The following is a 16,090-nucleotide window of genomic DNA, read 5'->3' on the forward strand; positions in this document are numbered from 1 at the left end:
TTTTTAAAACTAGATTTGCAGGTCTTATAATTATACTAGTGTCCAAAAAATATTTTTATGAGATGGCAGTGACCCTGCTGAGCAATAATAATAAAGATTTATGTAACAGTAATTTGCCATTTATTTTTCCCTGATCTAAAAATCTGAACATATTTTTCAATATTTTGCATGAACCTTATTTTGAGCATCAAAGGTGGGTGGGAGTTTGCTGGCTGCCAAAAAGGTTAAGAACCACTGCTTTACATTAATGCTACCAGCTCATTCATTTGTTTTCTTTTCATCTGATAATATTGTTGGCCAGTTGTTCTGTGCTCTCATTCTTATTAATGTGCCTTTGTTCCCAGGTGAAGCTATTTTTCACTAAAACAGTAGAAGAATCTTCAAATTCAGAGGCTAGCAGCTCCACTTCTGTGACACCGGATGTTAGTGACAATGAACCTGATCATTATCGATATTCTGACACCACTGACTCTGACCCAGAGAATGAACCATTTGATGAAGATCAGATTACGAAAGTCTGAAATTTTTATTTTCATTTTTTTCCTTCCCCCACCCCCCCCCCCCTTTTTTTTTTTTTTTTCATTTTTTTTTTTATCGAGGGAATTAAAACCACAGAAAAAGACAAACTTGAATAAACTGAAAAAGGACCTTTTTTAAATGGCAAATGACATTGTCAGGCTACCAGTTATAGGAGCAATTATTTTCTTTTTTCCTTGACCAATATTGTTTTGCCCCACAGGGTTTTTGGCACTGTTGTCCAATGGAATGAGGAAAAAAAAGGAGACGGAAAAAAAACATACAAAAAAAACCAGTAAAATTAAAAATAAGAAAAGGTTACGTAGCAATGTTATGTAAATATCCTTTTCGTGTCAAAAGGACATTTAAATCTTAAATTAGGATAAATAAAGATGGCACTTTCCATTTTATTCCAAGTTTTTTTTTTTTTTTTTTTTTTTTAAAGTGGAGATGTGTATACGTAGGATTGTTTTTTTTTTTTCTTCCTTTTTGTGTTTTGTCACCAACTGAAGTTCATTATGTGCTTTGTGAAATACCAGGTTCACTTCCTGCCTCTTCACAGCCGGTGTGGCAACAGATTACATTGTAACTGGCTAAGAAATGTTCAAGGGTTATTTTTTTTGTTGTATGCATATGTTAAATGCGGTGGATAATGAATATTTAAAACTGAATCTACTTCCAGCTTGATTCATGTACCATCTCAAGCTATAACTTGCTCCTTTGTTTAGTGTGCTACCGTAAATCCTGAACATATAAGGAATTGTCCACTGTCGCTGCTTATTGTTTGTGCTTTTTTTTTTTTTTTTTTCCTCTTTTCTACTTTAAGCATAATGGTGCTAGAAAAGGCAGCTATAGGGAGCGTTCTTTTAAGAGGTACAGGATTGAACCATATAAACCTTCACAAGCAGACCCACGTATGAATGCTAAAATCTACAAGTTCACAAATTTATATGGGTAAAGGCAAAAGCAATGTTTTACCCATACAAATGTTATGGCTTTAGTTGCCCATATTGAAATTTAACCAATTGTTTTAAAACAAAACGGGAAAAAAAAATAGTAATTTTAACTCTTGAAACTCTTCCCCTTCACTCCAAACTGTTGCAACAACCTTTTCCATCCCTTGTGTTATCAAGGCCAGTGCTAAGTTTGTAGACCTTGACCATCTGTGTGCCAGGAGGAACTTCAGTGCTGTACTCGAGGACATCTCTGGTGCATAATGGTTAATCAGAGTCCAATTATTGCATTCTTTTCCAATCATATATACCTGCTGTGAATGCTTTAAGTGCTGCCTGCAAGCTTCTGTTTTTGTTCCCCCATCTCCTCATTGAATATAAACTATTTTAACAGTACAGGAAGTTTCAGTGTATGATTCGAACAGATCTTTCTGAAAAGAAGGAAAAGGAGACGTGATGCAGGTATTGCGTAGTTGTCATCCGATCCACCTTTTTGACCTTACACATTCTATTACAATGAGTTTTGCAGTTTTGCACACTTAAACTGTTAGGGAATTTTACTTGAAGAATGTTTAGTAGCTTCAATGTCTTTTTTATATACATATATATTTTTGTTTTGTTTTTGTTTTTTTTGTTTTTACTTTACATTACACATGGTTATGAAGTCAGTGTTGCTTTAAAAGTTGCAACACAGAACAGATATAAAATGGTGTATATCAAAAATATAAAGTGTCCCAAATATTATATGTAGTTTGCTATTAAAATATTAGATTTGTGAACTGGCAGTGTTCAATCATTACATATACAGCAAATGTAGCCTGGCTCCACTTTTTTGGGCATGCCAGGCTTCATAATATTTAAGCTTACCACAACTGCTGTGTGTTTTGTTTTTGTTTTTTAAACCTTTTTTCCTCAAGCTTTCAATCTCCAGTTCAGATGCTACATACTTTGGATATTTTACTAAAATACATTTCATAACAGTGTAAAATCCCATTTTATTTAATTTCATTAGCAATACCTAGTTACCAATGGGAGTTGAAATTCAAATTGAAATATTTGGAAGGAGTTATTAGATGGAGATACTGATGGTGGCTGTGATTTCTCTGTCACAAGTTTTTAGAAATGGAAGGTATACTTTGCATCTAGACATGTATTAAGACATGTATTAGAGAATTTTGTAACGGACACTTACTAGAACAAAACTAAATTCCTTTTGACACACACACATGGCCTTTTGTTAAAAGCAGTACATAGGACACCCACATTGAATTATCAAATTCCAGGGTTCTCTATGGGACTTTAAAGAAGCCTTATTTTCATTTGTACTTCTCTTTGGAGCAAAGTTTTGATTTTAAAGATCATACTCACTCGAGCTCCTTGCCAAAGTGTGCATTTATAATATGACTGTAGATGCACTGCAAGCATTTCTATAACATGCTATTACGTCACGGTGTAGGCGCAATTAAGCCTTCCAGGAAGAGCTGAAACTTCTTCTAGTGTATTTTGATCAGTGTTTGACAGGGTCTTTATGAAAGGAAGTCTTGACTTGAAGAGCGTGCAGCATGCTCCTCGTGTATATTTTTTTTTTTTTTTTTATCCATAAAACAGATTTTTTTCAGCTGCCACATGTTACCATTTGGATAAAACAAGTGCACGTTTCTACATTTAATTGATGCTACAAGTCACATCTGCAGTTTTATGTGCCTGTTGAACAGAGAGCTTAATGTTTATAATAGTGATCATGGATCTCCGTTTGAATAGAAGATTCATGCTCATGGATATATTTTTTTTGACAAAACACGTAACTTGCCCACTACACAATGCACAGTTATTTCTCCATGGGTATGAATATTATTTCAAATTATGGATCTGTGATCCCAATTAAAAACTCCATAAAGCTCTGTTTACCATGTTGTAGAAGGAACTTGGGGGTGTGGGGAGGGTCACTTAATGCCAGCGTACATAAGTACTTGAAGAGATGACCATGTTGAACCCTCACCCCAAACAATACACGTGTCGCTTGTGTAGCCAAAGTTAGGTTGCCAATTGCTGGCAATTTTTGATGGTCATGATATAGAGCCCCCCCTGTCCCTCCACAGGAGCACTTATTAATCTAGGACTGAAATTCTGGCTATTTGTTGTCTTGTCTTCAGTTAATGCTTCCTTGGCCACCAGAAACTGCACTCGGACTGCTGCTGGTCATGTACACAGAAACAGTTACCACAAATAAGAGTAAGGTGTGTTTTAATTGTTTTTCTCTTTTACATGGAAGTCCCTCTTTTAATTCTAAGTAGAGCACATTTCCCATAATTTGAAAACATGCACTTATGTCCTGACTTGCAGTTGGGGGTTATGGCTGCATTTCATGCATTGAAGCCCATTATTAGATTTCCAGCCAGAAACAGCATTATAGATGATGGACATCAAAAAGGAGCTTGGCTGCACTATATATTCCAAAGTTTTGTTTAGTCTGTATTTTAGTCCATTATGGTAAATGGGGTAATCAAGAGTTGAAATGGCACGGATCATATTGATACGAAGCAAAACTTTATTTTGAAATGCAATTTGGCACTCTGTATACTTTAGCAGATACTATCTGAACACAACATACCACAACAGATGTTTGCAAACTGGCTGCCTAATTATATTAAAAGCACTTTGAAAACAACTTTTTTTTGTTGGCCTACCATTAGTGCAGATAAATATTTACAGCATTTAATTGAAGGCCTGCTTAGTTGTTTCGTTTTTGTTTTCTGTTTTTTTTCTCTCCATGTTTTGGATCTGCGCTATCACAACAAAGTATATTCGTGTTGGCACTTAACGTTTTAAGATATATTAGGTAGCCATTCTGTGTATTTGATATTCTGATATTTCCTGATGGTTTAGCTCATTTGTTGCCTTACCGACCTTGCCAGTGGTGAAGACGCGGCATGGACAAACAGATTGCACTAAGTTGAGGAGTCGCCAATGATGCGGGCATGGATGTTCTTGTGTCTGTTTATTTGTAGTACATATCTGCTGCTACTTTATACAGCTGTTATTAGGGCAATTGGTAAAGTGGGGAGGGAGAAAGCCAAGTTATAAAAATCCATCCCAGTTTATATAGTGGTGTACTTTCCTGCCAGAGTGAAACTTCCAAATTTGCATTGCAGATATGTAACCATACCACAAGGAATACCTTGTAATAAACACATGCCAACCCCTCAAATCTTATTGGCTTCCTATTGCTGGACAGCTAGTGTGCGTGAAAATAATTGTAGTTTATCTGTATCTCGGTAAATCAGACAGCCAAATTTTAAAATATGGGATTTTGCACTGTTTTTGTGTTTTTCCTCCCTTTTTTTAAAAAAAAAAAGAAAAGAAAGAAAAAAAATTGAAATCCTGTTTTAAGAGTCATTATTATTGAGAAGCCTTGCTAACGTTTTATGGTATAGTCATCCGAAGTGGAAAAAATGGCATTATATATGTATAAATATAAAATATATATGACGTACTCTATGCTTTTTCTTCAGTTACCATCCCTTTAGACTTTGACAAGAATTTCTGTGACTGAATGATTTGTTCTCTTCTCCCCATTTATGAATGAAATCTATTTGATCGTATTTTAGGTGCACTAAATTTTACTGCCAAGTTCGGTTTAGCGCTCGTGGTGCTAGGACAATGTGACCTGTAAGCATTTGAGCTGTAGAACCAGAAATATTGCATTGGAATGAAAAACATTGTCTCCCTTTTTGAGTATGGTCAATGTCAGGTCTTGCAGATCTGTTGTCCCAGTCTCAAAGTTGCCACAGAAATTAGAGTTGTGTGCGTAAGCTTCCATGTTCTGTGGCATGGGCCGTCAACTGAAGTGGAGTTTGCAGGCAGTATCAAAGTTGATTTTGTTCTATTTTTTATTAATATTATTTTATACACTATTAAGCCAGTAAGCAAAAGTAAGTTCCCTCTTTTAATTCTAGCAAAATTTGTGCAATATGTCGAACGATGCCTGTGGTTGCCACAAAGTGCCTCGTTTACCTCTTTTTTCCCTTTTTTTTTTTTCCATTGTTAAATACTGTTAAACTTGTCATGCATGCAAATGGAATGGGTGGAACTGTGCACTATTAAGAGGCTTCAACTGGAGACTGGGCATATTCTGTCCCATCAGTCTGCTCCCAAATATTTGAGGAATTCCCTGAAAGTTGTTGTTTTTTTTAATTTTATTTTTTTTTTTATTATTTTTTTGTTGGTTAGTCTTTTCTCCGGTTCAGCCTCTTCAAATATTATTGTGCTGTGCAGCAGTGACTCTGTGTGTAATGCTATGCACTGAGAATATACAACAAATTACATGTACAGGATAATGCCTCATACAAATCACATGTCCATTTGTTATTGTATGTGTGTTAACATCCCTTTATCTTAGTGTTATAAACTCCACTTAAAACCGATTAAAGTCTCATTCTTGTCACTGTGTGGGTGTTTTATTGGAAAAGTGTATACCCAAACTTACTGGTGTACTCTAAAACTTACTGGTATATTATAGTGCGAAGTCTGTTTACAGGGCCAAGAAAGTCCCAAGTTCTTTCTCCATTTTCCAGTGTTTTTGTTGTGGTCTTAGCAGAAAAAAATTAGATGTACATTAAACTATATACAAAATAAAGAGTATATTTAAAAAAAAAAAAAGAAGCCAATCACACACAAATGTTGTTTTTTTTTTCCCTCTTGTGAGTCACTTAGAGATGTGTGTAAGTTTAATAAATCATACTGGTAAATTTAAGAATGAAGACCGCAATTTATAGTTTAGAAATTACATGTGCTTTAACAACTGTATGTGTACCACTTGCATATAAATGAGTTTTGCACAGACCCAAGTTAAGTCTGTTCCAGTTTTATTTTATTTTAACCCAAAAATAGGGTATAGTCTGCACCAACAAAAGGACTCTTGTCCTGATGGAATAAATTTAGTTTTTTGTTTAAAATTTACCTTTCCTCAGTTATAACTGGTGTGGATTCACCATCTGCCACTCTTTCAACATTTAAATCTAAATTGAGTATTGGACCTTTGAAACTGGCCCTTATAACTTTATCAGAGCTCTTGCTATATATCTATTTGATATTGCTGAAATTGAGTAAAACTATCCCATGAACTTGTGGGATTAATGTTTTTGCTTCTCTATGGTGAGACTGAAATTTCAGGTAGTCACACATGTCCCCTTTTACCTTTTGGATTGGATATACATGATGCTGGGCTAATGGGGGATCTAGTACAGGGTGATTAGCATAAATCGGCACATAAATTGTGTTATGCATTTTTTTTGTTTGAAAACAAATCGCCGGACATCTCCAAATCACAAGCTTTTTATTTCAGCAGTGTAAAGATATAAGGGGTCGACTCTAGTAAACTAATCTTGTAAACATAATCTCCAAAAATGCTGCTTCTGCAACACTAAAGATTGCATGAAACGCAGTGAGAGGCGCGAGGTTTTCTAATTAATGTCCGTGGGGTTCCCAGCTACATGTGTAAACCACACTGACGTTAATACCTAAGAAAGTTATAGTAATGGGGGAAAAGAAAAGTTCTCAGCTGGTTCTTGTCCTATACAGACTGGTTCCCACTCAAGTAGACTGGAGAGCATCCTCTGTCAGAGTGGGAACCAGCCCCAAGTTAGTGAGCTGAGGGTTGATTTCTAGATTAAAACGGAGCATGATGGCATGCAGGTCCCTTGTCATTGTGGGTATAAGACCAAGCCTTGTCATCATAAATCTGGAGCATCTATGGTAAGGGAATGGCGTAGGAGAACAAAATTAGCTACACACATAAATCCCATGGCATCCAAGTATAAAGGTATGGGTCTATAAGAATCCTGCTCATTATACAATAAAGTATTAGTAGAAGGGCACAAGGTTTAAATAATTATATTTATTCCCTCTAATGCCCTCTAGTCCATGTTCTTTATTTTAGCAAGCTATTGTCCAATGGAGAATAAAATAAATCCTAATGAATGATGTAAACTGTTCATAATGAGACTTGTCACAGATTGACAGTGTATTGAATTGATCTGGACTCATCTACACCATTCTGCCAATCAAAAGTGATTTGAAGTGCTAGCCATGATGTTGGTTGATTGTGTAAGAAGCTGCTTGTGAGTGGCTGAGCAGTGGAAGAGTGTGAGTCAGTTCAGTTTAGTTTCTTTGTTTTTATTTCACACTGGATTACAATAACCACCTTTTTGGGGGGTGGGGGTCTCATTTTACCACAGAGCTTTACTAAATGTTCCTTTTCCCCCAGGGATTAACATTTGTTTACCCAATAGCTACATACCCACAATTTAGATTTTTGATCCCATTATACACCACCTGACTACAGGAAGTATACGATACCTCCCAGCACTCTAGTACTGTAATGTATATAGCTGCATCCCTCTGACTCATTGGCTTTTATTCAGTAGATTATGCATGTGTGGGGACTGTAAGGTGCAGGCATCAACATAGACCATATATATATCGTTTTGTGTGTGTATATATAATATTTTTCAGGTTTACAATAATCTGCTTACAGCATGGCATCTAGAGAGAAATTAAATTTCAGGCTATTTACTGCAGTTCGCAATATTGAAACATTGCTCACAATGTCTCATCAGTTTTGTTTATAAACATGTTTTAAAGGAGATTATTTGTATGCCGTTTCCAGCATTTTACACTTCTACATTTGCTTGTCCTCTGAACAGTTCAAACAAGGGGCTCTATTCTATATCTAATACACTAGCTTTAATCTGCAATGGACAATATTGGGTTCATTTTTTTGTATAAGTGTTTGCTCAAATATATTGGAACCAAGGTTAGAGAAGTAGAAATATACTCGAAATCTAGATGGGTGCTGCCGAAGTAGTGGGCTTTCCTGTATGAACAGGTCAACACATGATTGCATTACATTGACTCGCATGATGCCCTTTTCACCCAAGAATTCCAACTGTCTGTCTTCGATGTCTAAGTGGTGTTAAACAATCGGCTGTTTCAGCCAAGATGTATTTAAGCGCCTTAAATTGTTAATTACTGGATTCCATGAGTAACATATTTTAGAAACTGATGGATCCCATAATATTACCCAACCCCCATTTTAGTGTATAACTTTTGGGATGTGTATCCTCCCCCCCCCCCCCCCCCCCCCCCCCCCCCCTCCTTTTCTTTGGGACATTATCACTTTTTCAACCCTTGGCTATAAATGTCTGGCCATCTCCTGCAATAACATCTGCTTTAGCTATTAATGCAATTCTTCCTTTTAATGGCCTAGGGCTTGTGTTCTAACTGCAACTGATTAACATCAATTTCCTCCCCTAACTGGAGAGTTAAGCGAACTCAAAATTGTATCCCAGAATTCACAAAACAGCAAGCTAAACATGTACAGGAAGCACTGTTTACATTGTTTTAACCTCTTCAGATAGATTTTTCTGGTGAGTAAAACAGTTTTGTTTACTCCCTCTAAAAACATGAACAGGGCATTGTGCTGTAGATAAAGCTGAAAAGTTAAAGGAAAAATACTATGACAATCATGTGTTTCCAACTTCTATTTAGGGTACTTTGGGACATGTGTAATTCGAGAGATTATAGTGCTATGAATGTCTTAAAGAGAATGTGCTATTTGACTTTTGAATGTCTAACATGCTAATAGACTCATTTACAGCTTAAATTATTAAGAAAACAAAGCAGCACAGGAATCGTTGTGACCAATGTTGAAGAGTTGTGCTTGTGCTTTTGTGGCTTTTACTGCTGCTTGTGTGCTGGTGCAGAATTCAGGATTCATTTGTGGTGATTTCTGAGCAGTTTTCTAATGTCTTTTTGCATAGACTAAAATACCTTTAAACAACATGCATTTTAAAAAAATCTATAGCCATCACTACCCCCCCCCCCCCCCCCCCCAAGCTATTTTCAGAGTGGTGAGTATTCCTTAATATCAGTGGTGGAACACCTGTGCTGTGGAGTGCTCTTGAAGTAGTACTGAAAGTAAAGCTGGGACAGGGGTCCTTCACAAACAGCCCTGGTATTTCCACCCAAAAAGTATGTGTTGTTATTATTTAGTTGGGAGACAGATGTATAAAATATTTATTTCCACATAGCATCCTCTTCACTGCTGTAAGCCAGTCATGCTGACAGACCTAGGATTAATATACAAGACCAAATCACCTGTGGCAGGTCCTGACATTATTGTTGTCATTGCTTTTTATGCTCTCTTGAATAGCATTCGCAGCATCTGTCAGTCATGACAACATCGCCATACAAAGTGGAGCTGAGGAGCAAGGGAAGTATGTATTGTTTTTACACAGCTGTGCCTAACATACTAAATAATAAAATACACTTTCTTCCTCGCAGCCCTAACATGTTACCTCCCAGATTAGCTGAGCAGGGACAGGGAAAGCAAAATGCGATTTCATTTACTAGCTGTCTCTTTAGCGCAGTATAGGCAGTGTCAGACTAGATAGATTTGTTGTGTTTTGTATAAGGGTTTACCCTGGATATTCCTGGAGCAGGATGGTGTACCTCAAACCAGGGAGGAGCCAGCTCCGCCTTCAGAGGAATGCGGAGTTAATTGCATAATCTTTTGTTAAGGAAAAAAAGCATGCAGGCTTGTGAATGGTCTTCAGATAGTGAAGCAGGGGTGATAAAAAACAAAACAAAAAAAACAACCCATCTCATTTAATACAGATGTAGTGGAAAGCCTTGATATTGACAAGGTAATGGAGAGACAGGATACACAAGGTCAGATATCCTAGCAAGACTCCTTTGAGCGCAAACCATGCAAATGCAGAGTGTAGCATTAGTAAAGACCTCTTTAATAGATCATAGGAACAACTGGATCAGCGGCAGGCTGTTACTAAAATAGAGAGGATGTATCCCTTTCAGGATTGTGAAGCATTCAAATGGGATTCACTTTCTAGAGTAAATGCAACTATAGCCAGTTTGTCAGTATAAAATAAGTATTCCACTTGAAGATAGTGGTCCATTAAATGGTCCAATGGATAAAACGATGGAGAAATGTTTAGATAGCTTAATATTTCTACAGCGACTGCAATCAAGTTGGGTCTCGAACACTCAGGATCTAGATGGACACTCTGTGCAAAAATACACAGGAGAAGATTAGTAGACGTTACTTAGAAGTATGGACATTATGTGGAAAGGGATTTATTTCTTGTGTAAAGCATCTTTAGATTCCCGCTTTCCTCCCGGAGTCATCATGAGAAGAACATTCTGGTTATGTCCTTGGGCAGCACATTCACAGTCTAAGAATATTTTAACCAGGCTTCCTTTTCCATGTTTTTGTTCTGTTTGGAGATAAGTTAAACTTAATCATTCAGACAATAATAGGAGGTATATCCCGTCAGTTGCTACAGGACTCTAAAAGGTCTTTCTTCTAGTCAATGTATCCAACACTTTAAGGAAGTGCATCATTATGATGCATCATTCCTTCAGGGGAAAAGGAGGAATCGGACCAAAGGATTCCCAATGACTTGTGGACAGCACTACTGCCAGAAACTATTGTGGGAGGCAGGATTTCAAAGTATTATTCCAAAAGGAGTTCAGCAATCCTTCCTCCCCAATGTGGCTGGAGGCACTTCACAAGCGTATACAGATGATGGGGGGGAAAAAAAGTGATTTCTTTAGTCCCTATCAATCAGAGGGACCTCTACTACTTTCTAGTAGAGAACTTTTTGGACTTAAGAAGGCTCAACCACTTTGTTCAGACAAAGCATCAAGATCTGATCTCGGTACAGTAGAGAGGAGATTTTCTGACATCAATAGATTTACAAGACTCTTATTTACACATTCCCTTGGCACTGCATGACCATAGTTTTATTAGATGTTTTGTTTTAGGGTGCCATTTCCAGTTGCCACCTCTGCATTTTTAGCCTGTTTAGGTTTCCAAGGACGGTTACCAAGGTGCTGGTATTTCTCATAGCTGCTTTCAGGAAGCAATGGGTTGTCCCTACCTGGGTGACATCCTGGTGGTAGGAAAATCAAAGGGTAGCACACAAGCAAGAACAACCAGGGTGATTTCTTTTCTCCAAGAACGGATGGATCATATCTGATAAGTTTCTGAGGAATATAGATAAATACAGTGAGACAAAGTATCACTAGCCGAGAAAAGTTTAAAATACTGACTCGGACATTAGGGTGACCCATAATACTTTATTGTCTCAGCCTCCTAGGGATGTTCTCCTCATAATCGGTGTTCTGCTGTGGTCAAGATGGCACATGAGGAATCTTCAATTGGAATTACTCAACAAGTGGGATCACAATCAAGAATTCCCCTAGAGGTTGGGGTGCACATTTACACATTCAAGTTGTGAGTCATAAGGTGACCGGACTAGAAGAAGCTACATGCAGACATTTTGAGGGCAGTTTAGCTGCCAATCCTAAATCGTGACTTCCTATGTCACAGACATCTTTAGTTGTTTTCAGACAACCGGAGAGTGGTGGTGTTTATAAATCGATAAGGAGGCAGCAGGAGTAAAGCCTGATGAAGGAGTTATCAACAATTAATAAATGGACTGAAAACCACTCAATTACTTTTTCAGCATGTGGCAGGAAAGGACAACTCGTTAGCAGGAGATTAATCCAGGAGAGTGGACATTAAACAAGAGTGCTTCAGATGTTGGTATAGAAATTTGGGATGTCTCAAATAGATTTGATGACCACAAATCACAACACAAAGGTAAATCGATTTTATTCTGCTAGAAATCCCAGAGCAGAAGGGATAGATGCTCTGATGAGGCCTTTGAACCTTAGTCTATTTCCTCCATTCCCTCTTATTCCGCACACTCTGAGGAATAGGAGAAAAGTAGTATGGGTTAAAGTGATTCTTCCCTTTTGGCATTGATGGGCATCGGTGATGCTTCTATAGCAACCCTGGCCTCTACAGCTCCAACCAGACCAATTACACCAGGGACCAGTTGTTCATCTGAGGCCAGGTACCCTCTCCTTGATCTGGTGGAGATTGAGTAGTCATTGCTCAACTTTAAAAGGACTGTCCGATGAAGTCATTCGTATTGTTGAAGGACCGAAAACCCAATTGCAGGATTGGAGAAAGTTTAACTTTGGTGCAAACAGAAGTCATTTAAGTTCGTCTCTTTGAGTATCTTGCAGGTGTTGAATTTTCTTCAAGAAGGCTGAGAAAAAGGTCACTCAGGATTTTGAATGTGTAGATGTCTGCACAATGATCTTGCATTGCAAATTTTTAAAGCCGTGAAAAGATTTTAGTCTTATATGAGAACTTTAGTGGCCCCATGGGTTTTTAATTTTTTCCTGGAAGCCTTAGTGCGAAGTCCTATTGAGCTTCTAGAAGATATTTCCTTTGAGTGGCTGACACTCAGTGTTGTTCCTAGTGGCACTTATCTCCACCAGAAGAATAGGAGAACTACATGCTTTTTGATGCAAAGAACCATTCGTAAATACTTATTCAGATAAAGTAGCATTGAGGACAAATCATGAATCCTTCACAAATGTAGTGTCTACTTTTAATATCAATCTGGAGATTATGCTGTCATCTCTCTGCCTGAGACCTTATAATGGGAAAAAAAAGTGATTACATTCCCTGGATCTTGTGAGGGCAATATATTTCTTGGCCATAAGAGTTCAGTAAGACTGATCAATTTTTCATCCTTTCTGTGGGCGTCTAACAAGGTCAAGCTCTATCCAAAGATTATACTTGCAAGATGGAGCCATAAGGATATTACACAGGCTTATAATGGGAAAAGGATGAAAGGTGCCTGAGATCTTAAGGGCACATTCAGTTGGCTTAATGGCAGCCTCTTGGGCTTGCAAAGCATGTTTCAGAGAATGAAATCTCTGAAGCAAATCGAGTTCTCCAGGTTGGAACATTCTACTGGGCTGGGAGTTCCATGCACCTGGATTATATGTCTTCTACTCTTAGTAGATGTCATAAGTAAATACTACCTGAATAAATTGCTATTCAGCCAGATTGAGTTGGACCTTATGGTTCTATGTCTCTACAGTAACCATAAGCACATTTACTTTTAATCTGGATGTAACAATTGCAAAGTTTGGTACATACTTTATGAATGTCAGTATGGAGTAATGCACGGAGCAGGTCTTCTACAACAATCCTAGAAAATAAATATATATTTAATGTTTGTTCTGGTAAAAGAAATCAATTTCCCAAGTACATTTCATAGCAATCCAACATTTCCCACGTCAATAAGTGCTGCTACCCGCGATCTTCAGTGAAACAGCTGTTAGCATAATTGGAAAGTGTCTAAAAATAACAAGCAGGTAAATGAAATGGCTCAGGAAAGGGAGAGTGGGAGGATTTGTAAGAAGCCTATGGATTTTATAGAGCTTGCATTGAAAAAAACACATTGCTGACACAATGTCTATTTCTCTACTGTTGTGGTCTAACATTAAAGGGAAATTTCTGTTTCCAACTAGCTGGTTTGGGCTTACAGATCTCTGCAAAAAAAAGTATACTGCTTCCCCTCTTCATTATAAGAGCAGACTTGTTTCCACAAACTGTCAAAGCTGTGCCCCAGCCAACCTAGTGCACAGTCATGATATATCAATTGCCTTGGAGTGTATTGGCCTGCTGTCAGTGTATGTATTTTTTTTTTATTGATTTTAAATTATATGTCAAATTTCTTCCATAATAGCACTCTCCAGCATGATCCCTTGCACTAACTATAAAACTCTCTGCTCCAGAATTTCCAATTTAGGGTCTAACTCCATCCAAAGTAAAATAATAATAGTTCATGGGGAATTAGGTGACTGGAAATAAAATGCAAAGGTTTACTTATAATTGCTCAGATCTGATGATGATGTTGTGGATCCCCCAATGCATCTAATGGTCGGGGTAGGAGACCCGTTCTCCCTATGTGGTCCTTGTTTGACATGTCAAAGCCCCCTGTGACCTACCCATTCATACAGGAGGGGCAAATCCTGCTGTAAATTGAGGGTGGGATTGCTGCTAAGACCTTCATATGCATTGGGTGACCTGCTGGAATCTCCAAGTGCCAATAAGTCATTTGTTTCACCCAAAGCTACATTTTTTTTTTTTTTTTTTAAAGTGACCCTTTCCTGCCATCCTTCAGTACATTAATATTCCAGGCTGGTGTAGCGTGGGCTGAGCAAATGTAAACTTGATTCAATACAGCAACTTCCCTATACAAGGGGTCTGGCTGTCATTGTTCACTATTTTAAATAAAGCAAGCTAAAGCTGCATCTGTCATAAGGAAGAAGAGAAGCAAATTTATACCTGCTGTATTATTGAAGTTTTTTTAAATTTAAATCAACCCGAATAGTAAATGGATTTTTTGTTATCAAATGAAATGTTTATAAAAACAAACAAAATAAAACCGCTGTATATAGGTGGCTTGGTATAATATAACTCACTGTTGGTCTTATAGTATCGCTCTATTCTAGTTATCCTTTTCTTATTTCTATGGGTACACATGACTGGCATGCATATACATGGTTCGAGATTAACCACCCAGTATTCTTGTGTTTTGTGAAACATATATCTGGTATGCCTCTAATTTACTCCTATTTGGTTTTGAGACTATCCTCCTGAAAATACTACACTATTAGGCGCTCCTTTGTCCTCCTCCTTTGTTTCACATATTGAAGTATTCGGATGGGGAGAGTTTGAGCCTGGGAAGCACATTCATTTTAATGGCATCGATACGGCCTATTCAGGATTTATAATGATGAGCTCAGGTTTTGAGTCCATACTTGAAATGGGAAAACTGGAAAGTTAGTCTGGAAGAGTTTGTTATATTGTTATGTGAAGTCCAAGATACTTGATCTTGCATTGATGCCAATTAAAGGGTCAAGACTGTTTCAGGGAAACTCATATTGTGTTTGAGATATAAAAGTCCTGCATCTTTGTTTTCTGGGAGTTGATTCTATGACCTGAACATAGACTGCATTGTTCAATTACCTTAAAAAGATGGGGAAGTGATCTAGCAGGGTCTGCTACTGTCAGTTGGACATCACCTGCATAAATGGCAATTTTATGCTCTGTCTTACCCATCTTTTATATCTGCTATTTCTCGGTTGGAAAGTATTCTCATGAGAAGAGCTCAATAACCAGCAAAAATCAGTAGGGAGAGGGAGTCCCTTGTTTTGTACTATGGGTGATTCCAAACAGGGAAGAAGTAATTCCATTTGCTGAGACAGTCACTGTGGGGGAACGATACAAAGCTAAGATCCTATCAAGAAACTTTCCATAGCCCCAAGCACCATAAACATGAACAGTTAGAAGATCCAGTGAAATGCCTTTTCAAAATTTAGCACCAAGACCAAAGAAGGGCTTTTCCAATCTTACTTTTTGGGTCCATTATCTCCATTTTTCATCTTGTCTATCTTCTATTCTGCCTTATTTAACTTGCCAACATGTAATCAGCCTTGTCGGCCTTATCATTAAAATTGTGTCGCAATTATTTTCAACTATTAGCGCAACAGAAAAGTATTGTGCTGTCTTTTGAGGGTCTCGATCTGAGGAAGGAGATGCTGAAGCACTGTTGACTAGTCTACCTCTTATCGAGGCAGTATGGTCCCATATAACTCCTGGCGCAACTATTTCTGATGAGTTCATATCAAAGTAAATCACAAATTCATTTTTAATCTCCAAAAAGATA

At 37.6% G+C, this 16,090-nt stretch overlaps 1 protein-coding gene across 2 annotated transcripts in view; it reads left to right on the forward strand.

Annotated features, from left to right (window-relative positions):
- Nucleotides 1-5,913, forward strand: part of PTEN (phosphatase and tensin homolog) — a 51,538-nt gene extending 45,625 nt beyond the window's left edge. For both annotated transcript variants that reach the window (XM_075216394.1, XM_075216395.1), the window contains exon 9: nt 345-5,913. In XM_075216394.1, coding sequence (XP_075072495.1) covers nt 345-521 — 177 coding nt within the window. In that variant the 3' untranslated portion in view covers nt 522-5,913. The remainder of the gene's footprint in view (nt 1-344) is intronic.
- Nucleotides 5,914-16,090: the final 10,177 nt, after the last annotated feature.

The sequence above is a fragment of the Mixophyes fleayi genome, chromosome 6 (assembly GCF_038048845.1).
Source record: "Mixophyes fleayi isolate aMixFle1 chromosome 6, aMixFle1.hap1, whole genome shotgun sequence".
Taxonomy (NCBI): Eukaryota; Metazoa; Chordata; class Amphibia; order Anura; family Limnodynastidae; genus Mixophyes; species Mixophyes fleayi.